We start from the raw sequence: 22,390 nt of genomic DNA, 5'->3' as shown, positions 1-22,390 counted from the left end.
TTTTTTAAAGCAGTTGTTATAAAATCCTTGTCTAGATGTTTATAAATCACTATAGTTATTTTAGTTTGGAGAGTGTGATATCACAGTCTTCAGGAAGAATTTAAACTTTTTGTAAGAAAAAAAAAAAGCAATCATTGTAATTCTGGAACATTTGGATACTTACAAATGAAAAGTGCCTTCAAAAATGTTTTTTAGCTTTTATATTTAATATGATGACATCTGTTACTCCATAGTTTTATGGTAAGAATTGCTGTATTTTTCCCAGTGATCCTAGAATATAAGTTTATTAAATTTAATTATCATAGTATTCTGCAAACAGTAAAGTGAATGTAATGTATACGATTTCTTATTTCATATTTTCAACAGAAAAAGCTTAGAAGACTGCTAAAGTACATGTTTTTCCGAGACTACAAATCCAAGATTGTCAAGGGTATAGATGAGGATGACCTTCTGGAAGGTAACCCAAAAAACACTGAAAGCAATGTGACATGCGTGATGGATGACACACTGATAAATTGTTAGTGTGGACTTTTCCATCACAGTGAAATATATGTGTTTCTGTTAAATAATGTAGCTTAGAAATTATCCAAGTAGCTATTTAGTTGGCAGCTAAATCTTGTGATTTTCTATTTACATGGCTTCATAGTAATCTGCTATGTCAGTTCTTTTAATCATATGGCCTGTTTTTTATCAGAATGTCATGAAACTGAGAAAATCATGTTGATTCAAAACATAATTGATCTTAGCAAGCAAAGTTTTTCTGTTGTGGGTATAGGAAGCCAGAACTGTTATTATAGATCTCTGAAATTCACATATGGGTTTTTCTTAATTTATTATAGAAAGTATCTGATATGCAGTATGATGTAAAGTCACCTCATTTTGGTGTGTTATTACTGTGCTATTTGAAATCTTACCAACAGCCCAACACGGGGTAAAAAATTTTCCTTATCTGATTTTCCAACTCAATTCCATTTCAGAATATTTAGAAAAAGATATTAATGTTGTAGAATCAAGCAGTGCTAAGCTGAAAACAGAAATGTACTAAACGATACTTACTGAGTCAAAATAAATACACGCTATAAAATAACTCATATATTTGTGTTGAATGTAGTCACTACATAGTGGTTATCCCATTGCTAATAAATACATTGATAAATAAACAAACTCTTTTAGATTGAGAACTTCAGAAAACTGCTCAAAACCCACTGAAGAGTTAATAAATCTTGGAAGTAAATTTAGATTTACATAACTTCAATAAATAAGTAAGTGTAATTACCATGCAAAGAACAAACAAATTCATATCAAATGTTTCATCAGTGTTGCCTATTTAATATTCCTGCAATTCTCAGAGAATTTAATTTCTGATAAGTAGTTCTCCAGTTGAATTTACATGCTTCCTTTTTTGAAGAGCATAAAGAATACAGACTTGAATTCCTGTCTTTCCTAGTTCTCTGCTTTCTCTCTATGTGAACTTGAGTATCATTTTTCTCATAAGTCAAAAATTATACCACTCACCATAGTGGAGTTCTTATGAGAGTTTAACATAATGTATGAAAATCACCTGATACATCCCTGAGATTGAATAAATGATAGCTTTTAATACCAAACTCAGAACATAAGAAGCTCAGAGTGGTGAGACTCTAGTATTCAGTTGTACTAGCAATATCATATGTGTCTGATGCCCTCTCCTCCTTATTTATTTCAGATCTCATCTCTTTAATTTCATTTAAATTTTCTAGTTTTTTGTATCACATAAAGTTTTAAAATAGTTGATATAACTTAATAAGATAAACTACTCCAGTAAAATGTATCTAATACTGAGGTAGGACTTTGAGAATGGCCATATGAGGATAGATTTTTTTTCCCAGTAAAACACATTTTACTGGTGAAAGCTTTAAAAAGTAATGGCATGAAGTCTCTATAAGTTGTCGTTAAGGGAATACAGCAAATGAAGAAGTACATATTTAAGGAAATCCAAATCTCATTAAGAACAGTGAGAGTCTGTTTTATTTGAGCCATGACCTGCTCCCATTACCCCTCCTCTTTCCTCCTGGAACCTCAGCTCAGAATGGTGGAAGCATTACTCTGAGCAAGTGTTTCCAAGAACACTGGACACATGATTCTTTCAGCTACCAGTCTAGGACAAGAGTTTCCCCCCAGGAGGTTGGCATCTCTCATCTCCTCTGGCTCCATGTTGCAGAAGCTTTATTCCATGCAGGCACAGTTAAAAGGACCAGAGTTTCCACCCATTCTCTCTTCATAGGAAAGCTCTAACCCAGACATGAAAGGCTAAGAATACTGGGTCCTGATTGCCCCAACCTAGCTTGAAGTAAAGCTCCACACCAGAAGGGAGAAGCCCAGAAGACAGTGGACTGCCATCCCTGCCTAGCTTTCCACATATAGATCTAGGAATCTTTTTAGTAAAAGCCAGTACAGTGATACAGAGGTTCAGCCCCAAGGGAGAGATAGGCTTTGATAAGAGAGAGCTTGGCAGCTTTCTCTATGAGGACTGACATTTTAGAACAGAGCATGTGGAATTTCATACCTAAGGGTGCTATAAAAATACTATGGAAATCCTGATTGTGAGTAATTAAGGGGAAGCTGGAAGCTACGTTATACTAGGACAACAAATAAAACAGGATGTCAGCTAAAGGTTTGACAGAGGAAACAAATGGAAGAGACAGCTAAGAAGAATCTTTCTGGGGTCAGAGCAAAATGTAAAGGCTGGTAATATCTGGACTCTGCAAAGGGGCCTGACGTCATTCAGACCAATCTGTGGAACATGCCCAAGAGTATTATCAAAAACAATAGAGCAATCAGCCAGAAGTCAGTGGAAGCTAACAGCTGTGTGTGATACCCCATGTGGAATCAAACCAACCAGAAACTTAATGGAGAGATCAGGAAAAATGACAGTCAAAGAGAAACTGACTAACACTACGGTATCCCTGGTGACTGAGGAGACCAATTGCATGCTCACATTTGTGCTCTCTGGGAAACAACTTCAGAGGCCATGTGCTATGAGGTAAAAAGATTTTATTGAACCAGTCTATCCAAATCACTAATCAAATAAACAACCAAACAAGCAAATAATGACAACAGGCCCCAGGAAGAAAAGGGAATTACTATTCAGAGTTACTACAAAATAAAATACCCATTTTCACCAACGATAACCACCAAATACTAGACAGGCAAAAAAAAAAAAAAAAAAAAAATGTGTGAGCCATTAAAAATGAACAAAAAGCAGACAACACAAACTGCCTTTGAGGGGGCCAAGATGTTGGACTTACAACACAAAAACTTCACAGTAGCAGTCAGAATAAAGGAAACCATTTTTTTTTTTTTTTTTAAAGGAAACCATTTTTAAGGAACAAAAGGAAGGTATGATTATAATGTCTCACAAAATAGAAAATATCAATTAAGAGATATTAAGGATTAAGAGAAATTAAGAAATTGTTCTGATGAACACTGTGTATTGTGTGGAAGTGTTGAATCACTATATTGTATACCTGACACTAATATTATACTGAATGTTAACTAAGTTTTAATAAATAATAAAATAAAACTTTAAAAAAGTTTAATAACTTTTACAAACTTAAAGAATAAAATATAGAGACCAATCATAAAAAAGAAACAATTGAGAATTCTGGGGTTGGAATGCACAATGACTAAAATGAAAAATTCAGTAAAGAGTCTCAGTAGTACCTTTGAAGTGAGAAGAAAGAATCTGATCTTGAAGACAGATTGTTAAAGATTATGCCATCTGAAAAACAAAAAAACAGAATGAAGATAAATTAACAGAGAAATCTGAGGCATCATTATATAAGCCAACATATACATAATGGGACTACCAGAAGGAAAGAAAATGATACAAAGGAGCAGAAAAAAATCTTCAAAGAGATAATGATTGAAACTTCTCTACTTTGATCAAAATCATTATATCCAAGCAGGTCAGCCAGCTCCAATTAGGATAATCACATAGAGATCCACATTCACACATATTCTTCTAAAAATGTAAGAAGACTAAGACAAAGAGAAAATCACAAAAGCCACAAGAGAAATGCACCTCTTCACATCCAGTCAAGCTCCAGCAATATTAACAGCTGATTTCTCATTAACAATATAGATTTAAAAAACAATGTATATTTATGTGTGTATATATATATATATATATATATATATATGTCAGAATAGCCATAGAATGACATATTCAAATTGCTTAAAAACAAAAACAAACAAACAAAAAAAAACTGTTAACCAAGAAACATATCCAGCAAAACTATCTTTTAAAAGTGAAGACAAAATGAAATATATTCCCACATAAATAAGAACTGGGTGAATTTCTTGGTAGCAAATCCATATTAAGAAATATGAAAGTGGGGCACCTGAATGGCTCAGTTGTTAAGCATCTGCTTTCATCTCAGGTCATGGTCCCAGAGTCCTGGGACCAAGCCCCACACTGGGCTCCTAGCTCAGCAGGAAGCCTGCTTCTCCTTCTCCCACTCCCCCAATTTGTGTTCCCTCTCTTGCTGTGCCTCTCTCTGTCAATAAATAAAATGAAATCTTACACACACACACACACACACACACACACAAATAGGAAAGTTAGTTCTTATGGCTCAAGTAACTGGCACCAAACAATAATTTCATTCCATACACATACACATACCCACACATACATACAGACACACACACAAAAGTACCTGTAAAGGTAATCATGTAAGTAAAATAGACAATATAATTGCATCTTTTTCCCTTTCTTCTCTTAACTGATTTAAAAAACCATGTATGAAACAATATAATAATTGTAATGTTAAGTCTATAACAGGTAGATATACACATGTAGATACATGTAGTTATATATTACAGTATATTTGACAGTAACAACATAAGTTAGGTGGGTGGAAACAAGGTGTGTTGGAGGAAGAAGTGGCACAAGATGGCTTCTCCAATTACAGAAAGAAATGAAAAGAAACAAATGGTAAATACAATAGTTAATATAACCAATTCTATAAATACCTGATTTTTATCCTTTGAAAACACAAACTACTGAAACTGAATCAAGAAGAAATAGAAAATGTGTGTACACCTATGGCAAGTAAATTCTTTGAATTAATAATATTAAGACTTCCCCAAAGAAAAACCCAGGGCTAAATGACCTCATGATGGATTCTACTACATGTTTAAAGCACAATTAACACCAATCTTTTCCAGCTCATTTTACAAGGCCAGTATTATGCTAATATGAAAACCAGACAAAGACAAAAAGAAAACTAAAGACTAATACATTGCTTCTCTGTATTCCTGATGCTGTACTTTCCATCTCTGTGACTTACTTGTTTTGTAACTGGAAGTTTCTCTTATGCTCCTTTATGTATTTCACCAGTTTCCTCACCCCACCTCCGCTTTGGCAACCATCTGTTCGTTCTCTGAATTTAAGAGTCTGTTTTTTCATTTGTCCTTTTTTTTCTTTGGTTGTTTCTTAAATTCTACATATGAGTGAAATCATGAGATACATGCCTTTCTCTTTCTGAAGTACTTCAGTTAGCATTATATACTCTGGGTCCATACATTTTGTTGCAAATGGCAAGATCTTGTTTTGTGTCTGTGTGTGTGGCTAAGTAATATTCCATTGTGTTTGTGTATGTGTGTGTGTGTGTCCATCTTCTTTATCCATTCATCTATTGACGGACACTTTGGTTGTTTCCATAATTTGGTTATTATAAATAATACTGTAAAAAAACATCTAGATGCATTTATCATTTTGAATTAGTGTTTTTATTTTCTTTGGGTAAATACCCAGTAGTGGAATTACTGGATCATATGATAATTCTACTTTCAATTTTTTGAGAAACCTCCATACCTTCTTCCATACTGGCTGCACCAGTTTCCATTCCTACCAACAATGCACAAGGGATTTTTGTTTTTGTTTCTTTTTTTCTCCACATCTCACAGATCTCACCAACACTTGTTACTTCTCGCCTTTTTTTTAATCTGGCCATTCTCACAGGAGTAAGGTGATATCTCAATGTGGTTTTGCTTTGCATTTTCCTGATTTGTGATGTTGAGCATCATTTCACATGTCTATTGGCCATCTGTATATCTTCTTTAAAAAATATCTATTCGAGTCCTCTGGCTATTTTTGATCAGATTATTTGGGGGGTTTTGTTATTGAATTATGTAAGTTCTTCATATATTTTAGATATTAAGCTCTTAGCAGATATATCATTTACAAATATCTTTTGCCATTCAGGAGGATGCTATAACATCTTCTTTAATATAGATGTGAAAATCCCTAACAGAATATTCAGTAAACCAAATCCAGCAACATCTAAAAAGTGTTAGGGTTAGGGTTAGGGTAAACCCCATGACCAAATGGGGTTTATCCCACGAATGGAAGATTGGTTTAAATTTAGAAAATACTTTGTATAATACATCATAAAGGTCATAAATCACATGATCATCTCAGTAAATGTAGAAAAATTATTTGAAAAAAATTCAAAAGTCTTTAATGAGAAAAATGCTAAAAAAACCGAGATGGGAACTTTCTCAACTTGGTAAAGGTCATTGCTATGAATGGAATGTTTGTATCTTCCCAGAATTGGTATTTTGCAGCCCAGTCACCAACATGATGGTATTTTGAGGTAGAGCCTTTGGAAAGCAATTAAGTCATGAGGGAGGGGCCTTCATGAATGGGATTTGTGCCCTTCTAAGAAGAGACACAGGAGAGTTTGCTTTTGCTTTCTGCCATATGAGGATAGGAGAAGACAGTCCATCTGCAAATCAGGAAGCAGGCTCTCATCAGATACCAAGTGTGCCAGCACCTAATCTTGAATTTTCCAGCCTCTAGAATTGTGAGAAATAAGTATTTGTTTTAAGCCATCCCATCTGTGATATATTTAAATATTTATTATTGTCTGTGCTGTAAATAGACCAGGACAGCCATTTATGGAAAACCCATAGTTCATATCATACTTAATTGTGAAAAATTGGATGCTTTCACCCTAAGATATTTGGATTTTCTTTACCTGGTATCTGCACATGTATTTTATCACTTAAAAAAAATAATTTATTTCTTTCTCCCTAACCCACACTGATATTAATGCATTAAACTATTAATTGCCTTTTATAATATTATACTCCTTCTTGATCTTTTGCAATAATTTTTTAAAGTTATGTTTTGCTTCTAGATAAGTATGGTAGTTTTACCCCTTAAGAGAAAAGGTGTAAGATCTTGTCCTTTTATGCTTCAAATACATTGCCACAATAAAATACATAATATTCTCTCCTTTTAATTTCAGATCTCAGTCTTGATGTTTTTTATCTAAGTGTTTTTATTTATTTTCTGAATTAGGCTTGCTATAGCAGGATTCTTTTTCTTTTCTTTTTTCTTGTTTTTTATTATGTTAAGTTAGTCACCATACAGTACGTCATTAGTTTTTGATGTCGTGTTCCAAGGGTCATTGTTTGCGTATAACACCCAGTGCTCCATGCAATTCATGCCCTCCTTAAGAGCAGAGATGCCCTTCAACAGAAGAATGGGTAAAGAAGATGTGCTCCATATATAAGCATGCTTTTTCTAAATATGCGAGGACTCTTTTTTTTTTTTTAAGGAATTTTAACAGTCCCTTTGCAGTTACTATGTTGATTGACAATTTGGTGTTTTATTGTCTCAACTTTACTCATGACATGAGTAAATGATTTAATTCTGCTTATGCTTTTGTTTCAGATGCAAAGATTCTCCCTTTAAAGACTATTTTGAGAGAACTCCCAATTCTGAATTTCACATGTAGTATTCGATACATGTAGTGATTAGTGTTGATATAAACCTGTTAAGCACATTTTGTTCCTTCCCTTATGTTTATGAAGACAAACTGAGTGGTAGCAATAATGCGAACAAAAGACAGAAGATCGCCCAAGACTTTCTCAACTCTATTGACCAAACAGGAGAACTCCTGGCAATGTTTGAAGATGATGAGATCGATGAAGTTAAGCAAGAAAGAATGGAGGTATGGTACACTCTTCTCCTTCTTATGTAATAGAAAACCTACTGCAGTGCTTATGCTATGTGGTTCTATTATGTTCTTTAATTGTTACCTGAATTGCCCAGAACAGGGTTTGCATGTCTGAAGGCGCCCAGATTCACCCTGTACAGGTGTCCATTTCTGCCTTCAGCCAAGACTTTGGGAGTCTGTTTCTCTCTTTCCTCCTCTAAATACAAGTAGATTTCCCTAAGCTTCCTGCTAGGCCTAACTTTTACTGATACTGTTTTATTCCAAACTTATTTTTTGTTCCAAATCATCCATTTATCTTTGTGGGCAAAGGTAATTTCCCCACTTTCGTGTTGGCACGTGGCATGAAGAGCTATCTTTCAGGCTCTGAATGGACTAACTAGCTGAGGTAGTATCCAGGGCAAGTACGTGCTTTCCAGCCCCGTAACACAAAGTTAGTGCCATGGGTTTGGGTTCCCTGGACATGTTTTCACAATACATGTGAAAATTGTGTGCTTTCTGTTTGCCTAAGCTATCTATTCATAAAATTACTGATTCCTTAAATACTTATTCAGAAATAAAAATGACTGATTTTATTTGAGTGCCTTCCAAAATAAAAAGCATTATTCTTATTGTCCTTATTATAATACTTTTACAGTTAAAAAAAAAAATCTCCATTATCCCCTTCTCTTTAAATGGGGCAAGAGAGGTAATTCCAGAACTCCAAAAAGACCATGCTAATAATCTCTATGCATGCTAAAAATATAATTATTTCATGTTAAATTCTGGAGGAAGTCCAATAGACATGCATGCTTTGTAAACTTTAACAACCTTCTTTAAAGAATTAGTATGGTTAGATCATGAACTGTGATCTAAAGGCAATGGTCTCTTTAGGTATCAATTACCTTAAAAATGTGTGGTTATCTTGGTTTGGGGCAACTGCAAATGGTTTTAGTTGAACTTCGCCGTGGGCCAAAATCATGCTAAGTTGTCCAAAGCAGATGATAAACATATATTTCTGATGTCATTATGGCCTAAACAGGATATGATCGTTTAGTGGCATGGTTTATACAGAGAGCAAATATTATTTATGCTTTTTTAAAAAAACATTTTTATATTAAACTAATGGGCATTAAGAAAGATTCATGAAGGAAGGACTATATGTGAATCATTAATGAAATAGAACAAGTAGCTTTTCAATGTTAATGGTAAAATCTCTGTCAACCAAGCCCGCTGCCTAGAAGGGCATTCCACAATCAGGAAGAAGAGAAGAAATGGAGCATGCTGTAGCACTAAGCTAATAATAACAGGCTACCATAGGCTTGGAAAAATGATGAGTCAGGAAGGTACAAGTTAAAGTCAATAAAGTATCCGGAAAGGCAGGAGAGGAAAAGCATGGGAACTGATGCAGTTTATATACCTCCTCCCTGCAGTTATATATTACACAGTGGTCACCAGGATAATAAAATAGCAATAGTTGGTGAAAATGGTTACAACGCAGTAAGCTTCATCTATGTAATAAAAATCAGATTGGCAGGTCTTTAAGCTTTATATCATAACTAAAATCTTCTCCAAGCAAGAGAACAGAGAACAGTTTTGAGATTCTACTCATCCAAATAACAGAGTTTAACTGAATAAAAAGTGCTGAACTTAGACGTAACTGTAGACAGTAGAAAGTGGGACTGTTAAGAGCATCGGCCTTGCCTGCTTCTAATTTGACAGGTTATAGTTTCAAGCGTAAACCACAACGGCAGCAGTCCATATGAAACCACTTTGGACTTGCAGACTGCAATCTCTGCTTTTCAAGTGCAGGGGGGTAATCAGTCCTGGCATCACTCCGTGATTTCATTTTTCTCTAAGCATCACTTACTGTTGCAGAAATTTTGTTTGCTACCTCCTTCCCAAGAATGTATGAAAATGGTATAGGCCTACCAACAAAGCTTATTATTGTTTTGCTTTCTTCCTTTTTTTCTTAAATGTGATTTAGAAGAGAAAAAAGTTTCATAGACATAAAAACCCACTTGGGATCCTAGCTTTTTCTCAAAACGTTGAGCAAGCATACAAGAAAAAATGAGTTCTTTCCTGTTGTTTTTAGGTGATTTCTGTGTGTTCCTGGCTTTTTTTTTTTTTTTTTTTTGAGCTCATAATTTGCTTCATCATTATTAAAGATTATATGACTTGAGATATAAAAAGTCTAGATTTTTACTTCCATTTCTACTTGCCTATCCTTCATCATGACAGTTAGCTAACTCTTACCCTATTTTAGTTTTCCTCCAGCACCAAATTTTTAACACTTGGGTATATATGTATTGTAGAGATCTATGATCCATTGCCTCTGAAGATACTTACAAATTATCAAATAAAGATTAGAATAATGTTCAAAATTACCTTTGAGGGTTAGGAAAGAGCAGATTTGGTAAACATAATAAAAAGCATTTGAATGCTCACAACTTCTCTTGTGTTCCTCCACTTAACCCCCATGCCAGAATGACACAGGTGTGTTTTACTGTTAATCCTGTTTCTTACATTCTAATTTTTTGAGCATCAAACAATTAAATGTGACTGTGTCAACCAAAGGCCAAGAGGGTGGCACAAAAACTGCAAATAGCTTTGGTTTTTCTGTTTTTTTAAAGATTTTATTTGTTTACTTAAGAGAGAGCATGAGCAGGGGCAGAAGCAGAGGGAGAGGGAGAAGCAGACTCATCACTGAGCACAGAGCTCAAAGTGGGGCTTGATCCCAGGACCCTGAGGTTATGACCTGAGCCAAAGTCAGACACTTACCCTACTGAGCCACCCAGTTGCCCCATCTTTGGGTTTTCTTAACAGAGTGACTATGGTAACTCAGAGCTCTACTGTGAAGGAACCTGAGAAGCTCAAGTTTATCATCAATCAAGTAAAATACCTAGTCTAATAAACTACTAGGTGAGGGGGATGTAAAGAATAAATGTATAAAAAGTTGGGTGAACTCTACCTTCTGACTAATCCTCAACCTGAGGATTAAACTTTCTTGTTTAAAAGTAAACAAGAAAGCAAAATTAGAGCCTACCAGAGAGACAAGCCTTTAAATAAAATAGGGTACTAAAACCTCAAAGGCCTGTTACTGTAATCTAGAAATAAAGCAGAGTAGAATACATAAAGTTTAAGATCTCTTAAAAATGTTTGTAATTGGCTTACAATTGAATAACATTCCAGGTGGCCATCTGAATTTAACTTAAAGTGATTGGCCATAGATTTAAAACACAAAGTTTCTCATAAAAGCTGAATGATTGGAGAAATCAGGTTCACATTCAGTTGTGCGCCGAGCATAATGAGGTTATGATCCCTAGGGAAGTTGAAACTCAGTGTTATTGTTTGTGGAGCTAAGTATACTGGAAAACTCACTGAAGAAGCCAGAGACGTGGATTGCTATAGACGTTCTTCATCTTCTCATTTTGAAGTCTGTTCTTTCTACCATTCCCCTTCTCTATTATTATTATTTTTTAATTATAATAGTAAAATAAAATGCCTCTAAGACTAAGTTTTCAAAAATATCTTAGATAAGATTCATCATAAAAGGGGGCGCCTGGGTGACTCAGTGGGTTAAAGCCTCTGCCTTCGGCTCAGGTCATGGTCCCAGGGTCCTGGGATTGAGTCCCTCATCAGGCTCTCTGCTCAGCAGTGAGCCTGCTTCCCTCTCTCTCTGCCTGCCTCTCTGCCTATTTGTGATCTCTGTCTGTCAAATAAATAAATAAAATCTTTAAAAAAAAAAAAAGATAAAAAAGGCTAACCCTAGTAAGATAAATGTTTACAAATATGAAAAAAAAATACAAACATTGAGTTTAAAAATGAGGCCCAGAGAAAATTTTAAAATTTAAGTGTACATGAGATTAAGATGCAGAGTTTATGTACTGGAAAGATATAGTTTATGTATGTACATACAGATGGTATATATAGAAATGCATATATCTTTACATGCATACTATTATGTATATTCTGTAAGAATAGAAATATAGTGATAGTCAATTTTTTTCATATAAAAGTAAAAGAACAATCAGAGGTATATCCAACAAACTCAGATGCTAATAATAGCAATTACTACTTCAGAAAAAAGAATATTAGAGAGAAAAGGCTTTAAAAGACAACAATGTCAGTAATTTTGTGTTACTAAGTGATGCTGCCTGTGGTGAAGAGAGTAAGTACAAAATGTTAATCATCAAATTCCAGAGAGGTGAAATACACAAACTAAAAGCTTCCAGTAATGGGGGAGATGTCAGAGAAATGCATTTGTTGAGCCTGAGACACACTATTCTCAGTCCTTAGCAGATTGACTTGGGGAAAAAATTTTAATAATAAAAATTTAAGTTTATCTATAGATGTATATAAACATTTTTAAACAAGCAGCGGTTTTAAAATCTTATTCAGCTAACTCTAAGGATTCCACAGTGCTCTTTAGGGAAAGTGAGGAGAAGTTTGTTGAGTCTCTAGCCTCCCTTCTCTGCCCACACTTCCCTCAGTCAGAAGAACTTCTCTGACTTATTGAATCTGCATATCATTGGTAAAGAAGGGGTTTCATTATTTTTTTTCCATCAAAAATCATTATAAAACATCACTGGAGTTTTTCTGTCTCTCAGGGTCAACAGATTTCAAAAACGTACAAATCGATAGAGCCCATTACCTTACCAGAGCAAAAAAAGAAAACCTACAAGTAGTAAGAAAAGTTAAATATAAAAAACCCTAATTGACTGAAAATTTAAAAAGAAGAAACCAACAACTAATAGGAGCAGCTAATGGACCCACAACAGATTAAAAATTACTACCATTGACTCTTTGGGTAATAAGAACACTAAGAATAGTCCATGTAAAAATTAAAAAATTCGGACAAAACTTTACTTAAAACATAGGCAACTTTTTAGCTTTTAAGCCTTTGTTAAATTAGGAAAAATGAAAATAAATGATTCAACTAAAATTAGAAATTTTACATTAAGGGGCTTGTGGGTGGCTCAGTCAGTTACAGGTCCAACTCTTGATTTCAGCTCAGATCATGATCTCAGGGTCATGAGATAGAGCCCCGCGTGGGGCTCCATGCTGACTGTAGAGTCTGCTTAAAATTTTCTCTCTCCCTCTCCCTTGGCCCTTACCCCACCACTCCTGAATGCATTCTCTCTCTCTTTCTTAAAAAAAAAAAAAAAAAAAAATTTCACTTCAGGAGTACATATAATAAAAAGAAAAAAATTTTACATCAAAGAGAAAACAGGAAAAATGAAAATACAAAAATAAACATATAAACTTAGAAAACAAATAATTACAATCTAAGAACCCTTTGCAAAAATAAGAACAAAATGGTGGAATGAATCTAAGTCTCAATAAGTAAAATGAAAAGATAGCTTCTAAAATTAGCAAGGCATGGGGATCTAGCCATAGACTGGAGAAATCAATTCATATATAATTATGTTACTAACATATTTGAAAAGCCTGATGGAATGAGTATCTTCCTAAGAAAACATAAATGATTAGTTTTACTCAACAGATCGTAGAAAACTTGGATAGATCAGTAAACTTGGAAAACATGCTAAATGTTTTTAAAGAATTATGTCCTAAAAAGTCTATGAATCCAAAATGGCTTATGGAAAAGCTCTTTCAAACATTCATAAAACAGTTTATTACCATTGCTTTATAAGCTCTGTCAGAGTAAAGAAAGTAAGGAAAACTCATTAAGTTTTACAAAGTATCATAATATAATCTTATTTATGAAAATGGATGCAGGGGTGCCTTAGTGACTCAGATGTTAAGTCCAGTCGTTAAGTCCAGTCATTAAGTCCCAGGGTCCTGGGATCGAGGCCCATGTTGGGCTCCTTGCTCAGCAGGAAGCCTATTTCTCCCTCTACCACTCTCCCTGCTTGTGTTCCCTTTCTCACTGTCTCTCTTTCTCTGTCAAATAAATAAATAAAATCTTCAAAGAAAGGAAGAAAGGAATGAAGGAAATGGATGCAGGAATCTTATATAATATTAGCAATTTTGATTAGCAGTATCTGTAATAAGAAATGTGCCATGACTGAATAAGATTTTTTTCGTGAATTTAAGCATGCTTAATATTGGAAAATACATTAATGTTATATACCCAATAACTAAGTCAGAGGAAAGCAACCATATAGTTTAGGAGGTATTAGACAGGAGCGCGTGGGTGGCTCAGTCAGTTAAGTGTTTGCCTTTGGCTCAAATCATGATCTCAGAGTCCTGGGATCAAGCCACACATCAGGAGGCTCCCTGCTCAGTGGGGAGCCTTCCTCTGCTTCTCCCTCTCCCTCTGCCCCTCCACCTACTTGTGCACTATTTTTCTGTCTCTATCAAATAAATAAATAAAATCTTAAAATTAAGTTTTAAAAAGACATTGGACAAAATTAACTTCCTATTCTTTTTAGAAATTCTCAATGAACTAGAAATAAAAAAGTACCTCCATATCAATATAAAGACTACCTCACTCCACTGAATAGACATCATTATAGTTTGAAAAATATAAACAGAGTTCCATTAAATTCTAAAATGCCCATACTATCATTTTTACTTGCCAGAGTTCAGAAAACATTAGCCAGTGCAATAAAAGGCATAGCTATTGGTAAGAGACAAAATTTATCATTATGTATAGATAATATAATTTTTATTATTCATCCTTGAGAATCAATACAAAAGCTATTAGAACCAGTTACTGCCTTCATTAAATCATATAGATACTTTAAAAATCAATAGTTTCCCCCATACTTCAATAAGAGTTGATAAAAATGAGAAAGACAATCTCAATCAAAATAACACAAGGATGAAGTTTATTTGGAGTGGAACTTTATATTAACAAGAAATTTAAGAGAATATGAAAGTAATATTTAATAAAATATTGAAATATGAGGAGTGCATAAGTGAAGAAATACTGTGTTCCTAGATACAAGCATGGAATATTATAAATATATACATTGTACCCAAATTAGTTTATTAGCTTAATGTAACCTCAACAAAAATCTGAGCAGAATTTTTTTAAAAACTCTCAAATGATATTAAGGGTTATTTTAAGTGATAAAAAAAAGAGAAGCAAAGAAATTTTCATTAAAGAAGTGTAGGGGCTGGGGCACCTGGGTAGCTCAGTCAGTTAAGCATCTGCCTTTGGCTCAGGTCAAGATCTCAGGGTCCTGGGATCAAGTCCCACACAGGCTCCCTGCTCAGTGGGAAGTCTGCTTTTCCCTTTCTCTCTCTCTCTCTCAAATAAATAAAATGTAAAAGAAAAAAGAAAAAAGAGTAGAGGGCAGGGTTCAGTTTATCCTACCAGATATAACATTTCATAAAACTACTGTCATCAAAATAGTGTGGTCCTGGTGTAAAACCCAATAAGCATACCAACAAATAGAATATATGACGTAAATATAGAGAGCATAATTTAGTGATGATAAAGGTAACTTTAGAAATTAATGGGAGAAAGACGCCAAACAGTTGGATAACATTTGGGGAAAAAAAATAGTTAATTCCTAACCTTATACTTACATGAGAATAAACTCAGGTGGGTTGAAACAATAGGTATGAAAAGTAAAAATAGAAACAAACACTGGTAAATATCCATTTGGGGATGTGGAAGGATTTTCCAGCCTTTTGTTTTCTAAACAAGCTTTTAAAGACCTGCTCCTCAAGATGTTAACAGGTGCACTGTTGGGAATGGGGATGGGGAAGTGGTCTATTTTCAAACTAGTTTGTGAAATCCTAAACTAAGAAATTGAAGAGATTCCTTTTAAGACCTTCCAGAGGTTTCTGTATGCAAATATATATTGTGAATTTTTCAGCAATGGAAATAGAATCTATTAAACTTTTCTGGAAAGAAGGGGGGAGGAGTCAAGATGGCAGAGAAGTAGCAGGCTGAGACTACATCAGCTAGCAGGAGATCAGCTAGATAGCTTATCTAAAGATTGCAAACACCTGCAAATCCATCGGCAGATCAAAGAGAAGAAGAACAGCAATTCTGGAAACAGAAAAACAACCACTTTCTGAAACATAGGACCGGCGGAGAAGTGAATCAAAAGCGACGGGAAGATAGACCCCGGGGGGAGGGGATGGCTCCCGGCAAGCGGCGGAGTAACGGTGCACAAAATCAGGACTTTTAAAAGTCTGTTCCGCTGAGGGACATTGCTCCAGAGGCTAAACCGGGGCGAAGCCCACGCGGGGTCTGCGTGGCCGCAGGTCCCACAGGGTCACAGAAGGATCGGGGGTGTCTGAGTGTCGCAGGGCTTGTGGGTATTGGAACAGGAAAGCCGGCTACAGAGACAGAGCCGACAGTAAGTTCGCAGCTCGGGGTTACCTTGAACCGGTCACAGGCTCGGTGAGCTCGGAGCATGGCCGGAGGTCAGGCAGACGGGAGTAACTGGGCGCTGTTCTCTGAGGGTGCACTGAGGAGTCGGGTCCCAGGCTCTGGCTCCTCCGGGCTGGAGACCAGGAGGCCGCCATTTGTATTCCCTTCCTCCGGAACTCTACGGAAAGCGCTCAGGGAACAAAAGCTCCTGAAAGCAAACCTGATTGGATTACTCAGCCCGGCCCCTGGTAAGGTGGGTGCAATTCCACCTGGGGCAAAGACACTTGAGAATCACTACACCAGGCCCTTCCCCCAGAAGATCAACAAGAAATCCAGCCAAGACCAAGTTCACCTACCAAGGAGTGCAGTTTCAATACCAAGGAGAGCAGCAGAATTCCAGAGGAGGAGAAAGCAAAGCAAGGAACTCATGGCTTTCTCCCTGTGGTTTTTTGTGTTTTTTTTTTCCCCTGTGATTTTTTTAGTCTTGCAGTTAATTTAATTATTTTCTTTTTCATTTTTTTTTCTCTTCTGCTAAAATTTTTTTTAACTTTTACCCTTTTCTTTTTTAACATTTTTTAACTAGTTTATCTAATATATATATATTTTTCCTTTTATATTTTTCTTTATTCGTTTTCTTTTTTTAAATTCTTTTCTTTTATTTTTTTTTCATTATTTTTTTTTTCTTTCTTTTTGAACCTCTTTTTATCACCTTTCGCCCCCCCTCATGATTTGGGATCTCTTCTAATTTGGTTAAAGCATATTTTCCTGGGGTTGTTGCCACCTTTTTAGTATTTTACTTGCTCCTTCATATACTCTTATCTGGACAAAATGACAAGGCGGAAAAATTCACGACAAAAAAAAAGAACAAGAAGCATTACCAAACGCTAGGGACCTAATCCATACAGACATTGGTAATATGTCAGATCTAGAGTTCAGAATGACAATTCTCAAGGTTCTAGGCGGGCTTGAAAAAGGCATGGAAGATATTAGAGAAACCCTCTCGGGAGATATAAAAGCCCTTTCTGGAGAAATAAAAGAACTAAAATCTAACCAAGCTGAAATCAAAAAAGGTATTAATGAGGTGCAATCAAAAATGGAGGCTCTCACTGCTAGGATAAATGAGGCAGAAGAAAGAATTAGTGATATAGAAGACCAAATGGCAGAGAATAAAGAAGCTGAGCTATAGAAGGACAAACAGATACTGGACCACGAGGGGAGAATTCGAGAGAGAAGTGACACCATAAGACGAAACAACATTAGATAATTGGGATTCCAGAAGAAGAAGAAAGAGAGAGGGGAGCAGAAGGTATACTGGAGAGAAATTATTGGGGAGAATTTCCCCAATATGGCAGAGGGAACAAGCATCAAAATTCAGGAGGTTCAGAGAACGCCCCTCAAAATCAATAAGAATAGGCCCACACCCCGTCACCTAATAGTAAAATTTACAAGTCTTAGTGACAAAGAGAAAATCGTGAGAGCAGCCCGGGAAAAGAAGTCTGTAACCTAAAATGGTAAAAATATTAGATCGGCAGCTGATTTATCCACAGAGACCTGGCAGGCCAGAAAGAGCTGGCATGATATTTTCAGAGTACTAAACGAGAAAAACATGCAGCCAAAAATACTATATCCAGCTAGGGTATCATTGAAAATAGAAGGAGAGATTAATAGCTTCCAGGACAAACAAAAACTGAAAGAATTTGCAAACACCAAACCAAATCTACAGGAAATATTGAAAGGGGTCCTCTAAGCAAAGAGAGAGCCTACAAGTGGCAGATCAGTAAGGAACAGAGACCATATACAGTAACAGTCACCTTACAGGCAATACAATGGCACTTAATTGATATCTCTCAGTAGTTACCCTGAATGTTAATGGGCTAAATGTCCCAATCAAAAGACACAGGGTATCAGAATGGATAAAAAAACAAAACCCATCTATATGTTGCCTCCAAGAAACTCATTTTAAGCCCGAAGACACCTCCAGATTTAAAGTGAGGGGGTGGAAAAGAATTTACCATGCTAATGGACATCAGAAGAAAGCAGGAGTGGCAATCCTTATATCAGATCAATTAGATTTTAAGCCAAAGACTATAATAAGAGATGAGGAAGGACACTATATCATACTCAAAGGGTCTGTCCAACAAGAAGATCTAACAATTTTAAATATCTATGCCCCCAACATGGGAGCAGCCAACTATATAAACCAATTAATAACAAAATCAAAGAAACACATCAACAATAATACAATAATAGTAGGGGACTTTAACACTCCCCTCACTGAAATGGACAGATCATCCAAGCAAAAGATCAGCAAGGAAATAAAGGCCTTAAACGACACACTGGACCAGATGGACATCACAGATATATTCAGAACATTTCATCCCAAAGCAACAGAATACACATTCTTCTCTAGTGCACATGGAACATTCTCCAGAATAGATAACATCCTCGGTCCCAAATCAGGACTCAACCAGTATCAAAAGATTGGGATCATTCCCTGCATATTTTCAGACCACAGTGCTCTGAAGCTAGAACTCAACCACAAGAGGAAGTTTGGAAAGAACCCAAATAGTTGGAGACTAAACAGCATCCTTCTAAAGAATGAATGAGTCAACCGGGAAATTAAAGAAGAAAACAATCATGGAAACATATGATAATGAAAATACAATGGTTCAAAATCTGTGGGACACAACAAAGGCAGTCCTGAGAGGAAAATATATAGCGGTACAAGTCTTTCTCAGGAAACAAGAAACGTCTCAGGTACACAACCTAACCCTACACCTAATGGAGCTGGATAAAGAACAAGAAAGAAACCCTAAGCCCAGCAGGAGAAGAGAAATCATAAAGATCAGAGCAGAAATCAATGAAATAGAAACCCAAAAGACAATAGAGCAAATCAACGAAACTAGGAACTAGTTCTTGGAAAGAATTAATAAAATTGGTAAGCCCCTGACCAGACTTATCAAAAAGAAAAGAGGAAGGACCCAAATAAATAAAATCATGAATGAAAGAGAAGAGATCACAACTAACACCAAAGAAATACAAACTATTATAAGAACATACTATGAGCAACTCTACGCCAACAAATTTGACAATCTGGAAGAAGTGGATGCATTCCTAGAAACATATAAACTACCAAAACTGAACCAGGAAGAAGTAGAAAACCTGAACAGACCCATAACCAGTAAGGAGATTGAAACAGTCATTAAAAATCTCCAAACAAACAAAAGCCCAGGGCCAGACGGCTTCTTGGGGGAATTCTACCAAACATTTAAAGAAGAACTAATTCCTATTTTACTGAAACTGTTCCAAAAAATAGAAATGGAAGGAAAACTTCCAAACTCATTTTATGAGGCCAGCATCACCTTGATCCCAAAACCAGACAAGGATCCCATCAAAAAAGAGAGCTATAGACCAATATCCTTGATGAACACAGATACGAAAATTCTCAACAAAATACTAGCCAATAGGATTCAACAGTACATTAAAAGGATTATTCACCACGACCAAGTGGGATTTATTCCAGGGCTGCACAGTTGGTTCAACATCCGCAAATCAGTCAATGTGATACAACACATCAATAAAGAAAGAACAAGAGCCATATGATACTCTCAATAGATGCTGAAAAAGCATTTGACAAATGCTCCCTTCCTGATCAAAACTCTTCAAAGTGTAGGGATAGAGGGCACATACCTCAATATCATCAAAGCCATCTATGAAAAACCCACCGCAAATATCATTCTCAATGGAGAAAAACTGAAAGCTTTTCCGCTAAGGTAAGGAACACGGCAGGGATGTCCATTATCACCACTGCTATTCAACATAGTACTAGAGGTCCTAGCCTCAGCAGTCAGACAACAAAAGGAAATTAAAGGCATCCAAATTGGCAAAGAAGAAGTCAAACTATCACTCTCCGCAGATGATATGATACTATATGTGGAAAACCCAAAAGACTCCACTCCAAAACTGCTAGAACTTGTACAGGAATTCAGTAAAGTGTCAGGATATAAAATCAATGCACAGAAATCAGTTGCATTTCTCTACACCAACAGCAAGACAGAAGAAAGAGATATTAAGGAGTCAATCCCATTTACAATTGCATCCAAAACCATAAAATACCTAGGAATAAACCTAACCAAAGAGGCACAGAATCTATACTCAGAAAACTATAAAGTACTCATGAAAGAAATTGAGGAAGACACAAAGAAATGGAAAAATGTTCCATGCTCCTGGATTGGAAGAATAAATATTGTGAAAATGTCTATGCTACCTAAAGCAATCTACACATTTAATGCAATTCCAAAGTACCATCCATCTTTTTCAAAGAAATGGAACAAATAATTCTAAAATTTATGGAACCAGAAAAGACCTCGAATAGCCAAAGGGATATTGAAAAAGAAAGCCAACGTTGGTGGCATCACAATTCCGGACTTCAAGCTCTATTACAAAGCTGTCATCATCAAGACAGCATGGTACTGGCACAAAAACAGACACATAGATCAATGGAACAGAATAGAGAGCCCAGAAATAGACCCTCAACTCTGTGCTCAACTAATCTTCGACAAAGCAGGAAAGAATGTCCAATGGAAAAAAGACAGCTTCTTCAATAAATGTTGTTGGGAAAATTGGACAGCCACATGCAGAAAAATGAAATTGGACCATTCCTTACACCACACACGATAATAGACTCAAAATGGATGAAGGACCTCAGTGTGAGAAAGGAATCCATCAAAATCCTTGAGGAGAACACAGGCAGCAACCTCTTCAACCTCAGCCGCAGCAACATCTTCCTAGGAACAACGCCATAGGCAAGGGAAGCAAGGGCAAAAATGAACTATTGGGATTTCATCAAGATCAAAAGCTTTTGTACAGCAAAGGAAACAGTTAACAAAATCAAAAGACAACTGACAGAATGGGAGAAGATATTTGCAAACGACATATCAGATAAAGGACTAGTGTCCAAAATCTATAAAGAACTTAGCAAACTCAACACCCAAAGAACAAGTAATCCAATCAAGAAATGGGCAGAGGACATGAACAGAGATTTCTGCAAAGAAGACATCCAGATGCCAACAGACCCATGAAAAAGTGCTCCATATCACTCAGCATCAGGGAAATACAAATCAAAACCACAATGTGATATCACCTCACACCAGTCAGAATGGCTAAAATCAACAAGTCAGGAAATGACAGATGCTGGCGAGGATGCGGAGAAAGGGGAACCCTCCTACACTGTTGGTGGGAATGCAAGCTGGTGCAGCCACTCTGGAAAACAGCATGGAGGTTCCTCAAAATGTTGAAAGTAGAACTGCCCTATGACCCAGCAATTGCACTACTGGGTATTTACCCTAAAGATACAAACGTAGTGGTCCAAAGGGGCACGTGCACCCGAATGTTTATAGCAGCAATGTCCACAATAGCCAAACTATGGAAAGAACCTAGATGTCCATCAACAGATGAATGGGTAAAGAAGATGTGGTATATATACACAATGGAATACTATGTAGCCATAAAAAGAAATGAAATCTTGCCATTTGTGACAACATGGATGGAACTAGAGCGTATCATGCTTAGCGAAATAAGTCAAGCAGAGAAAGACAACTATCATATGATCTCCCTGATATGAGGAAGTGGTGATGCAACATGGGGGCTTAAGTGGGTAGGAGAAGAATCAATGAAACAAGATGGGATTGGGAGGAAGACAAACCATAAGTGACTCTTAATCTTACAAAACAAACTGAGGATTGCTGGGGGGAGGGGCGTTGGGAGAAGGGGGGTTGGGGTTATGGACATTGGGGAGGGTATGTGCTTTGGTGAGTGCTGTAAAGTGTGTAAACCTGGCGATTCACAGACCTTTACCCCTGGGGATAAAAATACATGTTTATAAAAAATAAAAAATTTAAAAAAAAAAGTTTTCTGGAAAGAAATCCCAGTTTGGAGACAAACCACAAAGGAAATGACTGTTAAATTTGATGATAAAAATTATATAACTTGTAGATGTCAGAAAAAGGCAAAATTGAAAAACAAATTAATGTAAAAAAGTGATAAAATGTTAATATCGTTTATTTATGTAGATCTTTTAGTCAATAAGAAAACATTCCAGTAG

General features: G+C 36.0%; 1 protein-coding gene across 6 annotated transcripts in view; it reads left to right on the top strand.

The window, feature by feature from the left end:
- The window catches only part of SUPT3H (SPT3 homolog, SAGA and STAGA complex component), a 560,284-nt gene that overhangs the window by 374,507 nt on the left and 163,387 nt on the right, over positions 1-22,390 (top strand). For all 6 annotated transcript variants that reach the window (XM_045071047.1, XM_004739777.3, XM_045071049.1 and 3 more), the window contains 2 exons: positions 367-457; positions 7,867-8,006. In XM_045071047.1, the coding sequence (XP_044926982.1) occupies positions 367-457; positions 7,867-8,006 (231 nt within the window). The remainder of the gene's footprint in view (positions 1-366; positions 458-7,866; positions 8,007-22,390) is intronic.

This window comes from Mustela putorius, unplaced genomic scaffold (assembly GCF_011764305.1).
Source record: "Mustela putorius furo isolate JIRA1106 unplaced genomic scaffold, ASM1176430v1.1 tig00003983_pilon_pilon_pilon, whole genome shotgun sequence".
Classification (NCBI taxonomy): Eukaryota; Metazoa; Chordata; class Mammalia; order Carnivora; family Mustelidae; genus Mustela; species Mustela putorius.
The sequence above is the reverse complement of the archived record's forward strand: the minus strand, read 5'-3'. Positions and strand labels throughout refer to the sequence as shown.